This window comes from Neolamprologus brichardi, chromosome 3 (genome assembly GCF_056152115.1).
Source record: "Neolamprologus brichardi isolate AB-2024 chromosome 3, ASM5615211v1, whole genome shotgun sequence".
Classification (NCBI taxonomy): domain Eukaryota; kingdom Metazoa; phylum Chordata; class Actinopteri; order Cichliformes; family Cichlidae; genus Neolamprologus; species Neolamprologus brichardi.
The window spans coordinates 45032495-45058502 of record NC_142106.1 but is presented as its reverse complement, the minus strand read 5'-3'; the positions used below and the strand labels follow the sequence as shown (position 1 = coordinate 45058502).

General features: G+C 40.1%; 1 protein-coding gene across 4 annotated transcripts in view; it reads right to left on the bottom strand.

Annotated features, from left to right (window-relative positions):
* dock11 (dedicator of cytokinesis 11) overlaps positions 1-26008 on the bottom strand; it is an 88160-nt gene that overhangs the window by 26362 nt on the left and 35790 nt on the right. For 3 of the 4 annotated variants that reach the window (XM_087837739.1, XM_087837737.1, XM_087837736.1), the window contains exons 25-43: positions 25902-25971; positions 25685-25810; positions 25325-25396; positions 24168-24314; positions 23510-23593; positions 21924-22035; positions 21511-21549; positions 18782-18963; positions 18156-18269; positions 16158-16224; positions 14176-14264; positions 12612-12732; positions 11674-11740; positions 11500-11547; positions 11008-11153; positions 8537-8652; positions 6028-6165; positions 1183-1365; positions 802-915 (exon numbers count right to left, since the gene is read on the bottom strand). In XM_087837739.1, the coding sequence (XP_087693865.1) occupies positions 802-915; positions 1183-1365; positions 6028-6165; positions 8537-8652; positions 11008-11153; positions 11500-11547; positions 11674-11740; positions 12612-12732; positions 14176-14264; positions 16158-16224; positions 18156-18269; positions 18782-18963; positions 21511-21549; positions 21924-22035; positions 23510-23593; positions 24168-24314; positions 25325-25396; positions 25685-25810; positions 25902-25971 (2035 nt within the window). The remainder of the gene's footprint in view (positions 1-801; positions 916-1182; positions 1366-6027; positions 6166-8536; positions 8653-11007; positions 11154-11499; positions 11548-11673; positions 11741-12611; positions 12733-14175; positions 14265-16157; positions 16225-18155; positions 18270-18781; positions 18964-21510; positions 21550-21923; positions 22036-23509; positions 23594-24167; positions 24315-25324; positions 25397-25684; positions 25811-25901; positions 25972-26008) is intronic. The other variant, XM_087837738.1, reaches the window with a different exon arrangement.

The window sequence follows — 26008 nt, the reverse complement described above, 5'->3', positions numbered from 1 at the left end:
TGCTTCACACTAGCAGTACTAGCAGTAACTTGAATCTGTCATCTAAACCTCCTGAGCGGTATTTACGATTTAACCACATTACATCACTCAAGCAATGATTCAAATTCCCATGAGGAGTAATGTTTCACAAGTGTGATTGTGTGGCTGCTCTGAAGAGTGAACGCAAGAACGCAAAGAAACAACAAGGGGAGCGAAACTTGCTCCTTTCAATCGCTCATGAAAGAACAAGAGAAATGAAGCAGGAACAACCTGAAGGTTAAGTCAGGCTCGATTAACCTTCAGGTCATCGAAGATCGTCGAAGGCTAATTCACAGTCTCTTCCAAACAACTCATGACAAAAACAGAGATACTTTGGTGGTTAATCATCCACTACTAACTAGACTGTCTGAATCCTGATTAACAAGTTTAAAAAAAACCCGAGTCATAACATCTTTAATACTTTAATACTATAATTACTGTTTTTGAATTATGATATATAATACCTCGGGATTTTCTAATCATCACATTCTGTCCTGTTAAGTGAAGTGAAGCACCGTGCTTTGTGTGTACTACAGAAAAATGGTGAATAATAGTGAAAGAATCATGAAGCAATGAGTAACGACTTGTTGTGACACTTCATTTACATGAAAAGAGTATAAAAATAAAGCTTATTTGCTGATTATTATCATCTATGAAGAAAGTGTGGATTTAGATCAATCTACAGATTGATTGTGCAATACATCCTGGAAACTCCTCAGTGAATAACGATGAATAATGTTTGTTGGTGCCAGCTGTGATTGGTTGTCTAGACTTCCACAATACCTTCATGGCCTTGTCGCTGTTTGCAAAGTTGTTGATGATGGAGAGAGATTCCTGGAAGCGTGAACTGCCGGTCAGCGCCACGTCAGAAATCAGCTGGCTTACTGCAATGATGATCTACTCAGGAAAGAAAAGCAGGGGAAGGTGGAGGGGGTGGGGCAGTGGGCACGGAGAAAGATGAAAATGAAAGGAGGAAATGCACACACGATCCAGTAAATAGTGTCTGTACTAATCACTGCAAGATAATAGAAAGAGAAACTCAGCAGACCGTCTGTAATTAAACATGCTTTACGTTCTTCTCCTCCCTTACTGCACATGAATTGCTCAGAGGAGAAAAGAAAAGCGAATGCTGAACGTCAACAGTTGTCAACATTAACACTTTACCTGCAGGTGTGTGCGTAGGAAGGTTTTCCTCTTGGTGTACTCGTAGTTGTTCCTCATGAGCAGGTAGAGCAGGGCTGACGCCTCGGCCCGCAGAGAGGCCAGCTTGGAGACGCAGCACTTGAGCACCTCGCAGCACAGAGCCTCGCACAGCGTCACGCGACCCTTGAACAGCACCGAAGGGAACTGGCGGGACAACGGGTTAGTGTATTAAAGGCAGATTCAGGAGAGGGCTGGAGTTAGAAAATAGAGTGAGTGTGTAAGAAAGACAGCAGGAAAACGATAAATCACTGATTAACTCTATGTCACATTCCTGCTTTTCTCAGGATTTCTCTTGATACACAGTGAAGATATCATATTAAAACTTTGTGTTATGGTAGATACTAATAATAAGTCCATTTAGATTTGGCTGAAAATAAAGTTAAAACCACAAAAAATAACTAAAAAATAAAAAACTAAAAACTTTATATTACCCACAATTTTTTATGGATCATCTTCAAACTTCACAAAAACATAGTAGACCTCGTGGGCTTGAGTACCTAGGCTGGCTAAGCATTTGACCTTCATTGTTAGCACTCAAGGTCAAAGTTCACCTTAAAAAAAATTTCAAGAAACCATATTGAGTAATAATATATCACATGAAACTGCATGGATTCAATCAAAACATTGTAAAACGTCAAATTTATTCAGGTTTTGGGGGGAAATCAAAGGTCTAGAAAACATCTGCATCATCAACCTATGTGTCAAATATGATACACTTGGTGTTAAAAGGTCATAGCAAAGTTTTTCTTGGGTTTTTTTTTGGTGATTTTATTGTCAGGAAGTAACAAAAAACGGACCTGTTAACATTTTAGTTCTTCTTTCACATTGTAAATACAAGCAATGACCCTGATTAGTTTAAACTAGTACATATAAATTGAACTGTCCATCCAGGCCAGCCAAGCGATATAATCTCTCCAGCGTGTCTTGGGTCCTCCTCCCGATATAAATTGAACTGTTTTAAGTTATTTAAATGTTTTGCCGATACACTGTAGTTGTTTGTGTAATTATTAAATTTCATAATTCAGAATTTCATAATAAGATAAACTAAAGGACACTACTGCAATGCCTGGCACAAAGCCTCATAAGCCTTGTGTACCAGCTAAGTCATGAATCGTGTTTAGACTTGAATTAGTCTCGATGCGCTATGTTGTGTTTGTGTGGCCAAGAACAGCAAAGGTTTGGCTGTTAACAGGAAAACACGGCACGCTGCTGCCAGGATTAACGATTGCCGGTAAGAGTTTTAATCTAGTGCAGTTACAAATATAAACCTGTGACGAAATAAATAATAAAATGTCACAAAAAATGATATTCTGTCACTAACTAATGAGGGGGAAATCTGAACTGTTCATCTGCATTTTTTTATTTACTGCAAAAAAATTCTGATGTTAAAGTCCTCTCTGCCCATATCACCTTTTTATCATTAACCGGTTCTCCAGTTTTCAGGCAGTCACAATACTCACAATAGCAAAAATCCACTTCTGGAAGTGGAAAGTTCTGTTTGTCTGCTAACAAAGGCCTAATTTCTACCAAACGCAGCATAAATGAGTGGATCAAAAACAAGCAGACCGGATGAGAGCGCAGCTAATCCGCTGATTAAAATCAGTCGGCACAAGTTTTACGCATGTGTTTCACATGGAAACTGATCAAAGAAAGCCAGCTGAAGGAGAATCAATATGTTTCTGATACGAAGACGAGCTCTTCTGTTAGAAGGTGTGGTGCGTGGATAAATGTGTGCGACACCTGGATGAATCTGACCGCTCAGTTGGAGCACAAGATTGAGCCAGAGAAGGCTCCATTATTAAAAACTACTCCAACATATATAAACACGATGTGCAGAAGAAAGCAAAAGATCACTGAGTTTGTAAAGACATTTCAGTTTGGAGTGTGAAAGATCCAATACTGAAAGAAGAAAGAAGAAAAACACGCGACTGTGCGTCGACTGCTGAGAACAGACAAACAGACTGTTCTCAGCTTGTCTGTGTGGTGGATTTTTAGCCACACAAAACTGCGGCTAAAACCCAGAGACACCGCTCTGCCTATGTGAAAACCATGTTTGCATAATTGCCTCTTGCAATCTATGCTAAGTTCACATCAATTAAGCAAGTAAGTTATTGTTAAAAGAGAAACGAAGGGGCTCACAGCTTTGGGGGTCATCGTTCATAGTGTTAACATCTTCATCCAGCATTTAAAATAAATGAATGACGACCGCCAAAGCAAATAAAGAAAAGCTTTTGTTTTTTGTGTTGTGAAATTAAACACAGAACTACAACCACTCAAACCTCCGCCAAGAGAGCTGACAACCTGGGCTGTGTGGACTTTTAAGAGAATAGTATTGGATTTTGTACATATTCATTTTGTTTTCTTTGTTCTTTTTAAACAGTAAACAGCAGAAAAAACATCAAATGTAATGTGATACTTTAAATGTTTACAAAGTACTTTCCATATGTTGACACAATTTCTGACCTTGAAGACCTTTTAAAGGCTTGTTAAGCTGACCTCACTCCACACTCCTACAAAGTTTTATTTGAATTCAGTTAAATTAAGCTTTTGCAGACAGAATGAAACACACACACACAAACACAACCTAATAAGTCTGGCTGCAAAAATAACTGTATCAGCACTGCTCAGTTTCTAAATAGACATCATGTCTCTTTAGTAAATGTCTACAGTAGCATTTAAACACCTAGTGATGGTTTTTGCTACTTTTATTCTGTGTAAACACTAAAACTCTACAAAACAAACTAGTGTAAACAGACCACTTTGTAGAAATAAAGACAGAATAGATTAAAGTACAAGTTGCAACTTTCAGCCGCACATTCACACGCTCCACCATTTGTGTTAATGAAGGACAACGTCTGCACTGTGGCTCGCTCGTGTGCCTTTAACAGTTTGTGCGCAAAATCTGTTGACACAGGAAACCTGGACTACAAAGAAATCAGAGAGCAGTTTATTGGTTTTAGAATCTCACAAACCGCATTGTTTGACATTTTAATGAACCTGTACACACTGTAATCAATTTGCAGACAACTATTCTCCTGATCCAAGCACGAGTGTTTAAAGTGTTCATGTTCGGATAGTTGCTATTTGCAGAGGCTAACCTTTCATGCTTGTACTATAACAGGAGGAAGCACGCCAGAACAAAGCCTTCTGCCGCTGCTGTTGTCTGATTCATCACTTAATTAACCCACACGATACTGACACTGCTGATATGATAACTCTAGGAAGAGGGCTGTTCTCTCCCTTGGGACCTACCTTTATTACCTCAGCAGCTTTTGACTGAGTTGTGCTGAAGCTCATTTCTATGCGATATAACAGTGAGAAATACTAAATTAGATACTAGGGCTGCCACGATTAGTCGACTATCAAAATCGTCGACGTGTCATTTGAAGCTTTGTAAGACCCCAAAAGACGCAGGAATAAGTAGTAGGATTTAAGAGTGTAATAACGGACTGAAACAGAAGATGGAAGCACTGCACGTACAAGGATGCCAGCTGCCGTTAAACCCCGAAGAAGAAGAAGCTGTGTCCGGTATCGTATCTGTGTCCAAATTCAGGAACCGCATCCTCCTGCGCCCGCATTTATAGGCCGATTATGTTACAGCAACACGACGAAGGCTGTCCAAATTCAAAGACTCCGACAAATGCGCCCCTCATTTCTCCAGATTTGAAGGATGGGTCGGGTGTATACTTCGTGGCCCAACCTATCCCAGAATTCATAGCGCAGCCCAGCTCAGTTTCCAACAATGGCGGCAGCTAGTTAGTTTTAATATTACTCTTATTATTCTTTCTGGGTCACAAAATAAAGTTTTAAGATGTTTTCAGGCAAGAATGTAGCTGTGTAAACCTCAAATATCTGCTCAGTTTATCAAGACGTTTTCGGAGACGTCTGTTACCCACTAGCTCGATAGCTAGCCGGGGGCTAGGCTCATTAGAGCCTCTGAGAACACCGGACTCCCGGAAAATCGTTTTCAAACCCACCGCCGTCTTTTGCTACTCGGGTTAAACATATATAAGTCACTTAGATAACTTAAAAATGTTATTGTTTGGCTTTTTGTAGTATTTTACTTGTTCCTGAGTAAATCGGTTTGGCTGAGATTAAAGTTATAGTTTTTACACAGCTGAATAAACGTCAAGCAGACAACTGATTATCAGAAGTGTGAGATGCTCGAGAATATACTCCGGTGTCCTGTTATATTTTAGATAGCAAGGAGTTTATTAAACTTCACCGAGACAATCTGCAAATATCAATAAAATGTAATAAACTATCATCTTGTCTTTATTTTTAGTTAGCACATACCTTAAACACTGAAAGCTGTAAGCTAATGATAGTTATATAAGAGCAGATGCTGCTGGTGCAATAAGCTGTACGTTTTACGTCCAATAGATGCATGATCTGATTAGTCGACTAATCGCAAAAATAATCGGTGACTAGTCGACTATCAAAATAATCGTTTGTGGCAGCCCTATTAGATACATTTCATAGCATTTTTCTAGCCGGTGGCTGGGAACGAGGCAGAAAACACAAGAAACACAGAAAAGCCAGGTTACTTTATTGGAGCAGTGTGACCTTTTTTTATCTATTAGATGGAATGAGAGAGAACGTCCGTGTGAAGGCTGGAAACAGACATCTCACTCATCTCATTGTTCACAGTGGAAAGGTTTTTTTTAGGCAGTGGCAAAAACAAAAACAAAAATGTATATCAGCTCCGGTCATCAAAAACACAGCATGTTTACCTGCTCCAGGCATCATCTGAGTCATACTGATTTTACTACTGCAGCAACACTTCGTACGAATGTGAACACGTACCTTGTTGATGAAAGCACGCAGAGCGGCGAACACATGTCTGAGGGCAGCTTCTGACTGGCCGACTTTGAGGAAAGTCAGGTAGACGTCAAACACCTTCTTCATCAGTGCGTTGTGACCGTCGCTGTCCAGCAGCTGGTTCTGAATCACACACACACAAGAATAGATGCACAAAATATTAGTGCAAACTATCAATTTCCTACATTAGTGTTGATGTGTGAGCAGACTTCTGACGTTTTAGGCGCATCTCATTCTGTTCTCATCGACTAAAAGCAAACGAGATGACAACGACTGATGGCAGCGGCTGATTTTTACTGTGTCCCATCAATTTCGGGACCATACAATTTGGGATCCAGTGTCAGTATCAGTACTCATGCTCGCATCAGATGAAGCCATTGATAAAGTTACTGTTTTGAAAAGAACACAGCTAGAGTATGAGGATACACGCAATGAAGCTTCTATATGTGAGCCTGCTTGTAATGTGGCAATGCAAATTGCGTAGGTTGTTGGTTGCAACTTTCTTGAGAAAAACCCAGCCAGACAACAGCTGCCAACAAATAAAAAGAATGACATCTAAATATGTCCAACTTCACTCCATCCTCCCCAAAGGACTACTTGAGAACAACCCCAGATGTTCAGTAGGCTGGCTGGGGTCCAGAACTGTCTTGAAAGCATATCTCCACTTAAGGATAATAAGCAAAAGGATCAAGTCTGTTTTTTTGGTTTATTTTTGTCTTTAGGTAAGCTGCATTAAACAACACCGAGCAGTTGAGGAAGCTGTGAAGTCAAACACAGGCAGAGCCGATAAAACAGAATCAAACTCTCCCAGAATGATATGAACCTGCATGAAGGATGAAAAAATTAGCTTCACAAATCCAGCAAAGATATCCATCCACTGTAAAGCATCAGGTCAAGACTAGGACTTGGGTTTAGCTTGGCACTCAGGAGTGATGGTTAAATTCGAAGGGGCTTTAAATGCTTGAATAGCCTCTCATAAATACAACGACAACAAAAAATGGGCCCAAATTCCAGGCCCCACAAGTTTGAACGCATTTTTGAGGCTCAAAATGTGGTTACTGTTAGGTTATGATTCGCTTTATGCTAGGGGTTAGGGTTATGCATTCATTTTTGATCGTTAGGGTAAGCAGCCAGTGAAAACATTATGTCAATTAGATGTCCTGACTAACAGTGTTGGGGAGTAACGGAATACATGTACCGCCGTTACGTATTTAAAATACAAAATATGAGTAACTGTATTCCGTTACAGTTACCGTTTAAAAAGGTGGTATTTAGAATACAGTTACTTTGTTGAAATAAATGGATTACACGGCGGTACTTCCCTGTTTCATATTGTGGCGGGTCAGGCCTGTTTGGGCTTTGTTTGACAGCTACGTTCTGTTGTTCCAGGCGGCAGCGTTACGGTTGCCATGGTTACAGGGCGACGCTCTCTCTCTCTCTCTCTGCGACTGTGTGTTTCCTGGGTGAGAGAGCGCCTTTTTGTTGTTGTTGTGCTAAGCTAATAGGCAGAATGCTACAGGTATAGCTCTAAAGAATGTAGCATCATAGGCAGTGTAGTCCGTGCTGCAGGGAGAATGGACTGCCATACACGTTATGTGTCTGTGAGTGCGAGGTGGGAGAAAAAGGAGAGTCGAAAAGTTGTCATCGAGCAAAAACGGGAGCTGGAAGCATGTAAATATAATAATAACCACTGCAGCCAAGAAGAGTGTCTGACGAGCCCAGTTGTAAGTAAGCTATTAAGACTCGACTGTACACCGTGTTCGTGTTTTCCTCCAAAAACAATAAGTTCCGTTGGAGCAGCCTTTCAAATCCTCTGTCTGTCTCTCGCAAGAAAAGTTGACCCAGACAACAAAGTAAAGCTATTTTTCGGCTACGAGCCGACACGGACCCCGCTGTATTAGTCAGAGGTCCCTTTACTACGGTTCGGAGCCGCGGACCTTCAGTAACAGTAATAAATCACAGCAATAGTACATTCATGTAGTTGTAAACAGCATGATAATATATTAAGTAATCCAAAGTATTCAGAATAACGGAATACGTTACAGAATACATTTTGGGGCATGTATTCTGTAATCTGTAATGGAATACATTTTAAAAGTAACCTTCCCAACACTGCTGACTAAGACATAAAAGGCAAAAGTGTGTGTGTCTCTCTGCTACACACAGAGTGGAGCAGGCAGAGCCACGAAAGGTTAAACAAAGATCACAGAAAACTGTGTTTATTTTTTAAATCGTTCATTTAGACAACATCAGACTCAGCACTTCACTTACTCGGGTGACTTGCAGAAATATGTAAAGAAAAGATGAGCATACATATTAAGATTTCTCTGAGCTTATACAGTGTTATTAAGAGCTGAAAACCTCTTAAACATCACAGAGGCTGACTCAAAATTTCATAACAAGCACATCACTTATTTAAGGACTCAGTGACATTTGAATCACTTTAAAAGCTTATCTACCATCTGTGTGGTTTGACTGTGTGTGCAGTGCTTACCTTGAAACACTGAGTGAACAGACTCAGGATGTCCAGGACGCTGAGGCAGACCTCGGTGGAGGTGTTGCCTTCAAGCAGGGCCTGATGGTGGATTTCTGCTTCTGACGGGCCTGCCCCTGAAACACAGAAACACACATGGAGACATCCTGAGGTGCTGTGCATGCTAATGGTTCACATTGCGGTGTAGAACAAATTCTAATTCTAACCCTTTTATCCAGAAAATACTGATGACTGCAAAGTTATTCTTAAGTATTGTTGTGTTTGCTGATTTCCTGCTTGCTTTGAAATGGTCATTTACATACAGCTCATTAGGCAAATGCTTCATTGACTGATTTAATTGCACAAATCAACATGTAATTACATCTTGTTTAAGATACTCCTAGTAGGCACCAAATGTTATTAAAGAACATAACATCCAGCTCAAGTCACGTTTTTCATTATTAGCATACAGCCAGAGATAAGAACAACTTGTTTCTCGGTAAAGTGCAAAATAACAAGGAAAACACATGTGACACATCAGTCTATAACAGCGGTCCCCAACCTTTTTTGCGCCACGGACCGGTTTATGCCCGACAATATTTACATGGACCAGCCTTTAAGGTGTCGCGGATAAATACAACAAAATAAAACTAGTACCGGTACCGAAAAAAGAAGATTTATTCATAACACACGTGAAAAGACCAAGGAAAACCGAGTAAACGATAAAAACGATAACAAAATAACGCTGAAAACCGATAAAAACCCTGAAAACGATACATTTCACACCTGAGCCTCAACTCTCGCGGCCCGGTACCAAACGACTCACGGACTGGTCCGAGGCTCGGGGGTTGGGGACCGCTGGTCTATAGGGTACATGTGCAATCATTTTATACACAGGTTATTACATGCAAATCTTTTGAGAATCCTGTAAACAGCAAACACTGCATTAAAGCCACAGAGAATTTTTTATAGAGGATTTTAATGCTAAGTTCACAAGCAGGGCTTTGTCATAGCATTTGTTTATGTTTAAGATTAAGATGCAGCAAAGCAAATCCCTGTGTGTATGCGGGTGAACGCGCCCATTTATTTTCTGCAACAGCGTTTTCCGTGGTGATTCTACACACTGTTGCATTAATCTAGCATTGCTGCAAATCCATTACATGAAGACCAGAGAGGCCTTAGAGCTCGACGTACTGCGGTCAGTGGCTCAAGATAATGTCTGTTTAGAAAGCTGATGAACTGTTTCCTTTCAGTCGATTCACTCGGTACAACACATAAGTATGGGATATCGCGCCCTTGCATTTCCTGGCTGAAGAAACCTTTATTCACGCCTTTAAGGCCTATGTGACCTTATACAATAACCCCTACATAATACAGCCTGCACCCCAAAAAGCACAGTGTGCTTACAGGGTAAGATGGGAAAATGCTGTTGTTTTTTTCCACAAATTACCAAATAATAAAGAAGTATTACTTACAGACTATTAAAATTTACTTACAGTTTAACTATTTGTTTCCAGTAAAAACCTGACTGGTAGTGTTAAGTATTTGCAGGAAAATCTTAATTACCTTGTAAATAAAATACACTGAAATTCCTTTTGATTACAGGGAAATTATTGTCGTACTAAGAAGTTTTCTTTTTCCTCGTCCACATGCACAGAGAAGAGCTGAACAGTTTTGTTGTTAACACACTTTTTCAACTACTCATTGCACCAGCAAATATGACACACAAATTGGAGCGTGACCAGCAAACATCCTACCAGAACCTACACGTGGAGCTGGTGTGGTGGAAGGATTGAAGCAACAGGCAGTGATGCAGCAGCACTCACATGACAGAGGTTGAGACAGAACAATTTTTATCTTTTTAATGCCAAAATTGGAACGTGCACTTGGTTTATGATGTGATGGGAGTGTTAGTGTGCACGCTCAATTGTAGCTCCAGTTGCCTCCAGTTGCTTGCATCTGATTCTACTACTTATAGATTTTTGTGTACTCAAATAATACCAAATAAAACAATAACAAAACTAATCGTTTCACATTCACACATTTCTTAAATTAAACACTTTCAAAAGAAACACTTTCATTTCAACAGAAAAGGTGAACAAAAGGATAATAAGGACTGTCACTACAGACTAGGCGTGTCACATTAGGAATGCAACCGCCTCTCTCCAGATTCTGCTGTGCTGCTGTGAATCTTTCTGCAAGCCTAATCTTTAACAAACAAATCATTGGTTGTGGAATTATTTTCTTTCATATGAAATATTCCTGTGCAAACCTCAACTGTATGCAGACTCCCTCGGCTGGAACTTTGAGAACTCCTTCAGAGTACACAAATGTAATCTATATCACTTTACCCGCATGATTTTTTGACGATTAGTGCGGTGCTGGCAGAATTGACAGTTCCACTACGACTTCAATTCCTGTAAATTTCTAGGAAACTTAGATGTGAAGTGTTTTGCAACCTGACGTTTTGCATGTGAACTAGTAGTGCTTACCTATGTTGAGGGTGAAGGAGGCTTCCATGGTGTTGAACTGATGTATCTTGCTCTGCATGAGGCTGGCACGGTTGCAGCGCATGGGTGGCATTGTCTGAGACTTTCCACCTGACGAGAACAGCTTCGACACACACGCCTCCTGGCTCCTATATCGATAATAACAAGAGCAAGAAGGAAGGAGGAAGAGGAATAACATAAGACTCTGTTCCTGTAACTCTCACTGAGCTGGATGTATTACGATATATAACAAATATGTTAATACCTGATAATTAATAAAAGATTGACACAAGCTGATTAATACCAAACAGAACATTTTAATACATTTAAAAAAAGAGGAGTAAAGGTGTATTTCATTGGAACATACCCACATGACCTGGCACCTTGCTTCCTTAAAACTCAACTAAATTTAGTTGGGTTTCAAATTTCAGGCGCTGACAGATAAGGTAAATATGACACATAATACAAAGGCGCAGCTTTGTTTTCCAGCCTTACCTGCCGATGTTCCTCTTTCCAATGTAACGGAACTGAGCCAGACAGACCCTGCAGAGAAAACACGAAGCACGAGGCGCCTTTTGCATCCACTTAGAATGTTGACACAAGACTGATAGAGCAGTTAATAGTTTTGTTTAATATTTACATATGGGTGTTGTTTCATTAGCTACTCACTCGAGCAAACTGAGGAAGTTCATGATGTCTTGAGGGCTGATTTTGTTCCAGTAGGCCATCAGAGTGTCTGTGGACAAAAAGTGGACACACTTGGGCTACGTTCACACTGCAGGTCTTAATGCTCAATTCCGATTTTTTGATCAAATCCGATTTTTTTGTCTGCTCGTTCACACTACAAATAAAATGCGACAGCAAACGCGCTCCAGTGTGAACGCTCAAAGCGGCCCGCATGCGCAAAAGAAGACATCACACACAACGCGCTCTGTTTAGATCCAGAGCAAACAGTATTGTTCGACTGATGGCCGTTAATATAAAGACTTCGGACTTCACATTTCCCAATTTTTGCTTTAAGTTATTTTGTTATTTACATAATAATGTAGATAACCTAATAATTATCCTTAATGCTGTTTTAGAGTGGAGCGGTGCTTCAAAGGATAGTTGCAGATTTCTGTCAGAATCTGCAGATTATACAGTACAAATAAAAATGTTCACGTTTCTCCAACATTGTCTTCTCAGCAGTTTCACTGGATGGCCAGGAAGCGTTCGCGATGTCTTATCGGGCGCTGATAATTGGTGTCTGTCTTGTGTCGGTGACGTAAAAGACAGATTTAATGTGACATGGACATTCAAACAGCGGTCGCTTTCTGAAACATCGGATATGTATCGGATTCAGTACCACATACAAAAGTGACCCAGATCGGATTTGAAAATATCGGATTTGTGCCGTTCACACTGTCAAACCATGATCGGATATGGGTCGCATAGGGTCAAAAAAATCGGATTTGATGCGCTTTCGCCTGCAGTGTGAACGTAGCCTTAGTTACATGATTTTAGACCACCAGAGCAATCACTGTCAGAAATAGCAGAACAGGTAGTCGAGTCATGTTCTGAGTGAGTGAAGATCTGCATGTGCAATGTGGCTTTAGAGCCTCACTGACCTTCTGACAAGGTCTTGGCGATGTGCAGGAAAGAGAACAGTAGGCCTTTGATTTCATATTGTCCCAGTCTGCCGATAGGAGGCATGGTGCTGCTGCTCATGGTTGAGGTGCGTCTCTGCAGCTGGAACAACACACAGAAAACGCTCGTTAACTAATTTTAAAGCACTCCTACTTCCTGTTTGGTTAGGACCAGCACTAGAGGAAAATCTTTGAGTGTCAGAGGATCTAAACGGTCGTATTTTACAGAAGGAGAATCATTTATTTAAACCCAGACTTGAGGACAGGCTCACTGATGAAACCTTTGTTACCAAAAAAAATCCTGAGCGCAAACAGTGTGTGAGAGGTTGCTTTCGCAATTAATATCTCTTATCAGCAAACACACAAAACAAACATGTTATTGCTTTTGATTAGACAAAGCAGTGAGAAGAAACAAGTCTTAGAATTATGCTGATGAGGTGAATCGTGGATGTAAAAATATACAGATTTACAGATAAACCAGCAGAAAAGCAAAATTTAGAGCAAAATTGCACAAAAACCACTGAGCAGAATGTCCTGGAGGCGAGGAGGAGACGGAGAAGAGGAAGAACCTATTCATTTTTCACCTATATATAGCTTCAGAGTGCTTTTTCTCTTTAAACGTCATTATGTGTTTTTCTTCAGTCTGTCAGGGGTTTCATCTAACTGTCATTTACAGGTCAAATCCACATGACTAGCACTTTCTCACGTTGCGACTGAATTGTAAGCACGAGCATCTGCTCATCTGGCATCTCATCACAAAACATGAATGATCGCTGGTTCACATGAAGGTGGTGTTTTCCAGTACAAGCCACGTCACACGTTTCCCAAATGAGTCATGGTTGAAGAGCAGGAGAAGAGTTTATGTTGGCTCCGAGTTCACAGAGGTTTCCTGCTAAGAAGACACAGGCATTGTCCAAAAGTAACATGCAGCTGCTTTTTAACATCATTGCCAGAAAGTGACCCGTGAAGGCTTCAGATATAACGCCGAGGCCGTGTGTGTACGTGGCCTACACGAAGCCCACGTCCGTTGAGTAAAATGTTGAAGTGGAACAAAGCAGCGCAAAAGTTTGAGCACTTCAGAACTAATTAGAATTTCCTGATTTTGGGAAGTGACAACAAACCTTCCAGTGAACAAAACAGTTAAACTGAAATTTGCATATCACATGTTTCAGGCTGCTTTGCATACGGTATGTTTAGGTTTCCCGCACAGTGTTTCAGAAGTGCTTCCGTGAGGTGACTCCAAAGGGCTCAGACTGCATTCTTAGAAGTATTTAAAAGTGGATATAAAAAAGTTCAGGGCTTCAACGCAAAACCGTGATAATCAGACATTGTCTGACTTGTCTTGATGTCAACAGTTCAGCATAACTGACATTTCTGAATGACATTCCAGGTAAGGGAAAAAACAAAGAAAAACAAACCAGTTTCCAGCTTGTCGGTTTTCTGGAACTTAGAGAAACGATAAAGTTTATTTATCTAAAAATGAACTGACTGACAATCTGCCCTAAATATGTTTAACCTGTTGGGCTAAAATGAAATGTTACCTCACCTCAATGCTGTCCGGTGTTCCTGGGTCCATAAATAGAGAGCCTCTGGAGTCTTCCCTCCTCACAACGTGGCCATTCTGAGTTGGCTGACCTGCAACCAAAATAGGTTTGTTGGGGTTTTCTTTGTACAATTTAAAGCACCTTAACGCTACTGTTGTTGTGATTTAGCGCTCTTTAACCCTTTAAAAGCGGTCAGAGTGGGCACACTCCGTTTTGCGCAACTACTTTTAAATCCCGGTAGCACTGCAACCACGTGAGCTAGTGCAATAATGTTTTTTGCATATGAAACCGAAGGAGTTGTACTTACATCTTATGCCATCAGCTTGTCCTAGGTCACAGTTTCCTTCCACATATAGCTTTGCAAAAACTGCATAAAAAGCGCTTGCAGCAACAAAAACATAATATTCCAGAAACACGCTTTGCCGACCACCATCAGCTGTTCGTAACACTTCCTACGTTGGAAAAGACGTCAGCGCGAAATATCGCATGTCCGCCATGACCTGCCCGAAACCGGAAGTGATTTCTGCGGAAATGTAGTTTTTTACCATCAGGGCCTCATGAGCCTATACTGGTGTTTTTAAAAGTTATGTTTGACTTTATGACTTTCTGTGTCGTTTCTGGGATGCTTAGAACTCAAATTGCACTGCTGGAAATAGTTTATTTTGATGCATATTATAATGCAAATTTGCATTATAATATTTATTTTCGTTTTTCCTGCAGTGTATAAAAATTGGTGTATTTCAAAAATAAAACTATGAAGACACTCAAAATAAATTTCCTGTGGTGGGAAACTATTTTGTGCAACTTTTTTGTATTTACAGTTTTGAGGGATAAGCCTCTTAAATTTCTCTAACTAGAAATATATGTAAAAAAAACAAAAACGATTTTAAATTTTTTTGTAGTTTATTGCACTTTTTTGCAATTTATGTAATTACTATGCACTTAATGGATGCATATTATTAAACTTTGGGCTATAATGGTTGTATTGATGTATAGCAACCTGAAATGCTCCCAAAAATGGCACTACAGCATGTAAAAATATAATATAACCTTTGGCGGACTTGGTTCTGTGGTAGGTCTTAAAGGGTTAATTTTAATATGAACAGAATTGAATTAACCAACACATACTTATAAATGTCCAAAGACTGCAGATTTTGCTACACTTCATGTCTTGTATTCACAAAGCTTCCTAACAGTAGCTCCTAGTGAAAAATTCTTTACATTTTCCAATAAAATTAAACAAATTCATAATTCTAAGTGAAAACATATGAAACCATTCTTACGTCAGGACTCTCAGGAAATGTTTGGGCCAATATGCTATACAGGAACAACACACCATTACTCATTCCATTGAGCCTGTGAACATCATTATACGCAGTAGTCCAGCAACGTGATGTCTGAGAACACAACCCTTGTTGTGTCACCAGGGAATAAGAAGCTAATGAACTCCTTTTCTGGAATAAACAAAGGCTTTCTACTTGAGACAGATGACTACATTGTTGCTTCTGCTGCTTTGATTTTCATATTTGTTTACTTTCAATCTGCCCATTTTGGCCTGTTTACGCTACCGAAATGCAAGACTACGTGGTTCCTGTTTTAGACATTTAACCCTTTTAGTCTCGAAGAATAAAAACAGTCTTAGCCTCCCAATCTTCTCAGGTCAACATGTATTTGACCTAATGAGCAGCTGCTATAACTCACTAAAACACCCACGTTCACTGGGTTTTCGAGGATTTTTCCAACTTCTGTTTGACACGGATCTTATTCATCTGATTTCAACATCATGTTGGTAGCGAATAAAATACTAGAAATGTTGTAGGATTGGCTAAGAAGTTTGATGTCTGTCTGGCCAACAGCTGCTGCTTTCAGACAGAGTGCTGCTAATGGATCAGTGGGTGTTGAAGCCATATGTTTGTATCATAATGAATAACGTAAACAGGAAGACGCCATATGTACCGTACGGTTTCTATTGTTCTCTACTCACCGTGCTCTTTCTCAATCGCTGTGCTGATCCTCCTCATGTCTGTGGATATTAGGTCATCTCTGGAGCCCTGGCCAACCACAAGATGGAACGATTGAAAACTGTGTTGCAAAGAGGTGAGCTGGCACATTCTGAATATCATAATCAGACCAAGTGGACAAGAGCAGATGTTCGACATTCTATTTCCTGCAATTGTGAAAACAAAATGTAACAGTTCTGGCACTTTTGTTCAGAATGTATTGTGCCACTTTAGCTTCCTCGGAGCAATCTTTTACTGTTTACTCACTCAGTCTGAGAATTCCTGCATTACACAGGAGGGATTCCCAGCACGTACGGTGCTTAATACATTTATTGGACCACCAACTTATTATTCTACAGCTGCCCTAAATTAACAGTAATTACCAAAATAATTGTTGTATGTTTCTGTAAATGCACTGGGTTTTAACATAACTGTTTGTGCATCTGTATACCAGACCAGACCAGTTTTCACAAAATTCCACTGCACTTGGCACCACGGTACACTATTTGGCAACAACTGAATTGAATCTAAAATAGAGAGACTGACATTAAAACTTTTATAGTCTGTAGGATCCCATGAATGTGTGCCCACTGTGGGTCAGAGTTCATGCTGCAAGATTTTGTCTTATGATCACTTCCCTGGGAAGGAATAGTTATGAAGCTCCGGCTAGTAATGCTAGTAATCCCAGTACTGGAGTGGCGTCAGCGACACTGGGGTTTGCAGTCTTCTTGAAACGTGCTCCTTCAAACTACATGACATTAAAGTCATCTGACAAGGAAAACAAATAATAAAGCTAAAAGCTAGTTTTGACTACCCTCTTATCCACAGGAGGTCACCAAAGCGGGTCGCTCTGCATGTTTGATTTGGCAGAGAGATTTCGTCCTGGGATCAAGTCTGGGATTTTTCTTCAGCTATCTTTGTAACAACCACTTTGAGTTTCAGGACATCAGAAAGATGAATACGTCTGTTTCTTTGATCCCTGGACCTTCAGTTTATATTCCCCCTCCCGTGTTTCCCCGCTGTTAACTCTCACTCACTGTTTGGTGTTTTGATATTTTTGTTGACGTGTAGTTTTGCATCCCCTGTCTCATTGCCGTTGATCAGTTTCAGCTGTGACTTGTTACCCTGGTGTTTCCCGTCTCCCATCAATTTTTTTTCAAAATAGCGTTGTGTTTAAATTGCTCTGTATTTGTGTGCGGTTTGGAGTATACATTTGTTAGCACTCAAAAATGTGCACACAAATCATTGTAAACATTTGTAAATATTAGCTTGTGTTTGTAGATTAGACCACACGCACATTTGTAAACCTTTTGAGGCTAATTTCACTCCAAAACCAAGCTTTGCAGGCCATGCTGGTCCTTGGCAGACGGTTTCAAGCCAGGTGTTAGACTTTACCTTTGCAAGATAATTCGCATTAACATTTTGAATTTTCACTCCACATCCACCAAGAGGCCTCACAATGTTGCTGAACGGAAAACAGGTCAACAGCGACAGCACAGTAGGCTGGGTCCTATTGTATAGCACAGGTAAACTAACCTTTTTAATTCATTTGTCATTTTCAGTCCTGTCAGACAGGCTAGTTTAGACACGTGCTAGAGAAAAATTCAAGATTCCTTACCTTGATTTTACATCATGTATCTGGCTTTGTTTAATACTTCATATGACAAGTAGCTGTCATATTGAGGATTTTGCAACTAATTATTTGGAACTGGAAGACTGTAAATGAGACTTTTTGAACTAAACTGAGAAACTTTTTTGGGCTAATTATAGATGAAACAGCGTTTAGGATTTATCAGATTTTTATTTTGATAAACACGGTCATAAAAATAGACTGGTACACACTGTACAGTATGCTTCATGACGCCATTGAATGACATGCCTGACTGAAGATCTTACAGCACAATTGCCAATTCATATGTGAAACTGACTTTTAGTTACATCACAGAAATCCCCTAGAAAAGGAGCGTTGTGAGGTGACTCACGTTTAGGCCCAGCCCAGGACTGGAGATGAGAGGCTGAGCGGAAAGCTGCTTCAAGTTCTGGTAGAGCAGCTCATAAAGTGGGAGGTACAGCAAACAGATCCTGGCCTGCTGGTTCTGAAACCATAAACATTTGAAAACAAGTAAAAGGAGATGATTATTGTAGGTTAATGTTAGCTACACCTAGCCCTTACCTTTCTGTGGCTGCACTCTAACGTAGGTGGTTTGCATAAGAGACAATCTTATCTAAACTAAAATAGAAAGGTATGCACAGGTGGTGACCTGTGTCACATACTTCATTTACTTTTATGGGGAAAAATGCTGAGCTCACTTGGTAGGACATTTGGCCTCTGTTGATGATCGATGTATTATTACACATTAAACAATGTCTCCTTTATTTCTTATTCAGACTCTTCAGACTTTTGTTTTTAAGATAGGCTTTGTTGTTAATGCAGGGTGTATAGGGTAAATGCCAAATCAAATACTTTAATCATTGGCACTCATTGTTATTTTGCATTGTTACGAAACAGAATTGTTGAGAACAATAAATCATTGTTCTGCCCTTTTCTCCGTCCACATTCCTGCTCATCCTGCCTCTGCTTGTTCCTTTCTGTTTACATGCTCCTAACCTTGAAAGCGGTGTAGCGATCATCCATGGCGTGTTTAATAAGAAGGTTCTTGAGGATGCCCACGGCCTGTTGCCTCACTTCGGGCGCTTGCTGCAAGGCGTCAGCCACCTCTCTCAGCAGCAGCCCCACCAGGAAGTGGTTACGGCAGTATTCCTCCGTCAAACTGAACTCCAGACTCTGCTCTGTGATTGGGCCAAACAGGATATGAGAGAGCATCAGGATGAGCTGAAGTGAAATTTCCTAACAGTAAATTCTGGTCTGGTAAAAATGTGTTTCGAATCTAATTTAATCAACTTCTTACAACATTTTTTTCCTTGTGAGCAATCAGTCTATAATGTAACAACGTAAGCTGCAGATGTTAAAGGGAAAGCCTAAATGCTCGACCTCAGCAGCTGTGTAACACACTCGTGCTAGCACACTTTAGGCCCCTTAGGGCAGTGCTCTGAACTTCATTCGGTATGCTTCACTTCTCAAACCACAAAAAGTCTGCACGACACATTTAACTATTGTCAGTTATTAACAGGAAAAATGGGAACAAAATTTTAGTGAAACAAAGGTTAGCATGATAGAATCAGCCCAGCATCATCCTGCCCAGCAAAACCCAGTAAAGGCAGCTGAAGGCTGGAAAGGACAGACTTGTGTAAAAACTGTGGACAAGCTGCAAGAGTGAATGACAAGAAAAAACGGGAATCTGAACCTGACCATTTATTACAGCTTCCCAATTAAAAGATTTCTTTGGATATTCTGGGATCCACTGGGTTCCTAGAACTACTGGTGAGGTTAGGGCTGTTCGATATAACGATATATATCGGATGACGATATAAAAACGGCTATCGTTTCATTTTACGCTATCGTTTGTTTCGTGGTGTCGCAAAATAAACTGTTTACGGCAATATTTTTTCATCGTTTTGATGGTCACTGTAGTGGCTATATTAATTTCTTAAAGTTCTCTCTTTCTCTTTTATTTAATATAACCACACTACAGACAGACAAGCGTTTGTTTTTATGAGTTGTTGTTAGCAACAACGACGAAAACCACCGCGTGTCCATTTGTTCCGCATAAACCTTTCACAATAAAGCTCAAGATCCTGTTGAGACTTTTCAAAATAAACTGAATCACGTGAAAGAGCAGATTATTTACGGATGAGAAGTAAAAAAAAGAGCCGCCAGGTGCTAAAAAATAAACCTTAGACTCAAACGTTAGAACAGGCTTTTCCCCGCAGCACGCCGCGTAATAAATACTCACAAAGAAAACGGCGGCTGTTACAACTTATGTCTAAAAATGTATCGTTTCATGCATCGGTTAAAACACTCGACTCCAGCTACATGACACGCAGCTGGAAACACTTCCCGCAAGTCGAGCTGCCCGAGATTCACAGAATTTACAGAAAATGTTACATTTTTGTGATTTGTATCGAATTCTTATATATGAGATATGAGATTTTGGTCATATCGCACAGGCCTAGGTGACGTTATTCTTTTCTGTCATCTCATAAATCGAAACAACTCTCACTATCTCGGCCAGGAAGTGATATTCCCATATTTTCTCACACCCTTAAAACACGATAGAATGACATATAAAATTAGGTTGTAAAACATACTGAAAGTAAGCATATGAGTAAATAAGCTTTATTTTATTATAAACACATGCTTGAAACAATGCATTTTGATTGGATATTGGAGATTTTAGACCAGTCATGAAAGCTGAAATCAATGCTAACCTGTTTCATAAGGGAAACAGTGATCCGGCTAATGAACTGTTTTTGTTTGTTTTTTTCCTTTAATTTCTCCTCAGACTGCATATTTTTACTAAATAACTATAAATAAAAAAACATCCTGGCTTAATAGTGCACAACTTGGCCTTCAAGAGTTTTACTTCCTGGCTTTTCTCTTATGCGGCGCCTTGCAAGATAAATGTTTCAGAGCTCTTTGCATTAAAAGCACCAAACAAGCACCAACACAAACACAGCAGATTTATACGATATGATGTGTCTTATTCAGTAGTTATAATGTTTTATAGAAGCAAGTGTGGCAAATTCAATCATTCAAAGTGCATCACTCCAAACCACTATGCAACAAACTCACGGAACACATTCATCAGCACATTAACGTTTCCACAACACACAAAGCGGAGCGGACTTGAATAATTCATCAGGAAATCTGCTGGAAATGATCTTTCGGTGTTATTCAGACAAGAGAAATAAACAAACAGACCACTAAAAAATGAGAAGTTCAACAGAAACAATGACATGGAGTTCAACAGCAGCCCTGGGTTAATATTAACACAGGCAGTGCAGCCTGGAAAACAGAAACCATCTCCAATTATCTCCTCTAATGACAGACACGGGCAGGCAGACAGAGAGACAGACAGGCGGAGGAAAGCGAGAGAGTGAACCACAGCTTCATGAGAGATGCTTCTGACTGGTGTTTACAACAATCAAGTGAATTAAGCATTAGGAAAAGAGGATTTGTTGATTCCCATAACAGCCCAGCTGCTCTCCTCTACAGCACGCAGGCTCGGGCCCTGGCAGGAAAATGAAGGCAAGAGCCCGGAATTAGCATTATTCCGAGTGTGAGGGAAATGAGTGCCCTATGAGGGTGGGTGGGAGGGAAAAAAAATCAGAGACTGGCGGCGGTGTGGTTAGTGAAGGTGAGGACAAGGAGGAGCAGTCATGTGCAAGGTGTCAGCAAACGTGGTGGTGTCAATGGGTGCGGTGGGCTTCACCTACCTACGGGCCCAAAAAGCTCCGTCGCATACGGAATAAAATCTGACCACAAGCAAAAACACACAAACAAACAACAAAAAACAGAGAGGGGTGGAGTAAAAATAAAGACATTCGGGGTAAAACTGTAAACAATCCATGCAGCATTTCCACAGCGCGCACTCCAGTGTTTGTTTTAGTGGTGTCGTGTAAAACGGGTTGTGCGATAACATGTTGGCAAACCTTGTTCACCAGAGATCCGACTAATGCGGATAGGTGTGATGTAATGTGTGTGTGTGGGTGTGTTTGTGGGCCAAACAATCAGGCGAGTTAATAGGATCAGTGTGCATGTCAGAAAAAGGTCAGGGGCTGGGGTCGTGTGACAGCAGGTCAGTGGATACATGTGCGGTAAAAAGTAGGACTACACAGCGCGCTCTTACCTTGTACCCTCTGCAGCTTGGTGCGCCCGAAAGCCATGGGCAGGTTGAGGGGGATGAAGTGCTCGTGGTTACACAAAGTCATCAAGAAGTCAAACTTCATCTCGGTCAGCACCTGTGGCGAACAGGCGAGAGTGCGGTTCGCACACAAATATGCAAATTTCGGCCAAACAGAATTCTCAATGTAACATCAAAAGCTGCCCGCGGCAGGGTGTCTGCGAGAGCAACACATTTGACTAACAAATCCAAACAACATAAACAGAGAAGGCCGGGAGAAACTGTTCAACATCAGACACACTGACAGCGACAGGTGAGCATGAGACAGGGCGTGACTACACACACATCGTGGAGGCGCTCACGAAAACGCCCCAGTGCACGCTTCAGTTCACTTTAGACCTTTGTCCTTTAAGGTGGTTAATAATAAATAATGAATGCCGTGAATCTGCAAACAAAGGTGCAACTGATGTTTAGAATTCAGCAGTGCTGATGCACGTGTTTAAGAAAATTCAATAATAAATTGCTCCAGGGGGGAAAAAATGTCCCCTTTTTGGATAAAAATTTTTAGGCTAGTTTGAATAGTTTCACTAGTTTTGTTTTGTTTTTTAACCTTAAAAAAACTTTCCTCACGACACACTGATGGACATGATTATAGAGACTTTGGAGGTATACGACTGACTCGACTCAGTTTTACTGTAATACCTCTACTGATTTTCCTAAATTTGCCTCTGACTTATGCCCTCCGTACAGTAATAATTATAAAGACTCAAACTGACACTGAAACAAATAAAAACTCAACTAAAATTAAACATTTTCAAACAATTAAAATTAAACTGAAATAAGAAGAGCTGCCCTCAAAACGAACCAAAAATTTTTTTTTAAATGAAATTAAAAATTAATTATATATAAATATATATAAAACTAATAAATATAAAACTATAATAACTCATTTTTCATGTTTCTGTAATGGTTAATCCATCAGTAATGATATTTTTAATGCGAATATAATTATTGCAATCATGCATGAATTTTTCAAACGCAGTTTTACAAGAAAGCTGCTAAAAGAGTTTAATATTGCATTTAATTCATTTCTGATCTCAGAGAGGAAGAGTATGCCTGCACAAAGCTGAGTTCAGAAACATCCATTCAGTTTATTTCACTAACAAACAACAATATGATTTCAAGATTTGTAAACAATTTGTCCACAGGTTTGTAAAATATTTACGTTCTTGTGTTTACAACAGATGGTTTATGAAATGTTGTACGTCACAGGAAACCTCTGAGCAGGAAGCGGCTTTATTGGAACTGACTCACTGAGAAGTAATAGGACCTTTATTAGAAAACATACTACATCAGCTATAATCAATAACAGTGTGTATGATTCATAAAATTACTTTTATTAACATTTTATTAAACAAATAAATTAAATATTATTGAATATTATTAGAAATATTATTGTTTTATTGTTTGTTAAATTAAATATTATTGATATGTGCCATTTATTATTGAATTATTGAAGCCTTAGGTTGTCACACATGTGCTACACCTCCACTCTGACGTTGTGAGGTTGCCCAGCTCTGTGGAACACGTACCTTGGGATCTTTAGGGCTGAAATGACACATGTAGTGGTTGACCAGGCCGAAACCAAAACCTCTGTTCATGACAGTCAGGCACCTCTGAGGAGAGAAAGCAGACACGAGAAAACAAGCTGCTGAAATTCATGCAAAACGATGGAGATCTCAGACAAAACAACGCACTATTTTGTCTGAGATCAGCATTTAAAGGCGGCGCTGTCGTGTCCTGAGGCACAGCAGTAGCACATAATCTTACGGATCACAACAACACCGCTAATACAAGTTCAGGCTCGTAATACACCCTGAACTAAAATTACAGTAAACCTGTCTTGTTTTTTTAATTTTCTGTCATATATAAATAACAGTGATCCCTATTAAGGAAAGGGCCTCAAAGACAGTACCTAAAATGGTTATCTTAGGCTTACAGAGCTGCTTAAAGAACAAAGCCTCACCAGCTTGCCATTGTAAACAGTCTGCTTATGAAGGGCTGCCAATCAGAAGGAGGCAGTTGCCTTAAAAGAAGAGGAGCTAAATCAGCCTGTTTAAATCAAGGGATGCCTTGAATGACCAGTAAAAGGCCCTTCTCTAGCAAAGTCCATGAATAAAAATAAGCAGCTGGAAATGAGCAACAGGTCTTCTTTGAGCTGGTTTCATATTTAGCCTTTGGGGTTCACACCTTGATGAAATTCGCCAGGCTCAAGTTGATGCAGCGAGCCTCCTCTGGGATTTCTGAGTAGCGGATGGTGATGTGTGGCATAATGGACAACACCAAGGACTGCAGAGCCTGGTGGAAACTCTCCGGAAAGCGCTGGGCCCGTGGCATCTAAAGAGTGGGGAGGAATAGCACGTAATGATACATCACTTTAAAGTCAAACAGCCACCCATATTATGAAGACAGATCATTCCCAGCATATAGATAAGACTAAAAGGTTTATACTGTCTCTAACTGCTTCTGTATAGCAGCAAACAGCAGCGCAGCTCGGCCTGCTGCTGAATGTTTAGGATTTTTGGCAAAGACTCAGATGTAACACAGGCTCGTGGTATCAGAATGCCAAGTATACAATTAGTTTTCTTTGGGTGTCTGTGTTTTGTATCATCGCATGTGGTTATGCAGACATAACAATATGTGGACTAGGTCTTATAACAACATCCAGTCCACATAAGACTTTCAGTTAAAGACTACAAACTCTTCTGTGTCCTGAGCTACAAAGTTTCTGGACAGGGTATTTTGCTATTATGTCAACTGTTCTTGGGGTAACTCTTCATCCTTGTCCTCTGATTGCTGTATTTGGGATTCCTGTTCGCTCACTTACACTTGATTCCACACAAAAGGATATTATAGCCTTCACATCCCTATTAGCGAGACGTCTAATATTGTTGCATTGGAAGTCTGTTAAGTATCCTACTATTTCCCGGTGGCTTAAAGATGTCATGTTTTTTTTAAAACTTGAAAAAATTAAATATACGTTGAGAGGTTGCACAGCCAAATTTTTTCACAAGTGGCAACCCTTTATCTCTTATTTTGCTAGTCTAGAGGTATTGCCTGTTTAAATGTACTTCTGTTACTGTTATATTCCTCTAATATGTTTGATGGTTGTGTTGATCTGTGTGGGACTGGGGGGGACGGGGGGGTCTTTGTTTTAGAATGCGTTGTTTTTTTTTTCATATATATATATAAGTTTATTTACTTAGGTAAATGAAGAAAGGTTGATCGTATTTCAGTAACTGCAAGTACTGTTGTTTTCTTTTTTCAAGAAAAATATTTTCAAAAAAAAAGAAGACTACAAACTCTTGAACTGTTCAGCGTTATTGAGCGAAATGCTTTTTACCAACCTTCATGCGGTTCTCCTCCTGCAGGTACTGAGCCATGGATTTTGCCATGGTTTCAAAGAAGAACCAAGAGTACTGCAGAAAAGAGTGAAAGGTTACCCATTATGCAATCTTCCTAGGAATATAATGGGAGTACATTACAAGCAGAGTGATTCAGGGGAAACTGGAAGAGAGATAAAAGAGACATGAGAAGTGTAGTTTCCTACAAGCAGCTACACGTTGAACAGGTTTCTCTTTTGAAACTGGTGACAACTGCTGTCAGAACCCTTCGTTTCCATTCTTAGAGAGTTGCACCATCTGCTGCTTAAAGTTGGTTCTACGTGTGGACTGATGCATGAATTATCTGCGTGACTGAGTGCGCACCTTGAGCAGTTTATTGCTGGTGTTGAAATCAGCAGTTTGCTTGAGGGTGGCTGTTACAGCTGTGGCCAGCAACTCATGAGTGGTTACTGAGTTTCCTGATGCAGGATTGTTGGTTACAAACACGTACTACGAAGAAAAGAGAGAACAGTAAAACAAAAGCACTTTAGTTTATAGACACAAGCAGAAACTGACACGGGCAGTGTTTGCGGCAGCTTACCTTAACAAAAGAGCGCAGGTAGTGTTCCAGTCCCTCCTCGTGGCATTTGGAAACTATATGTATGATCACACTGAGGGCACAGAGTATGGAAATTCAATCTATGTCCT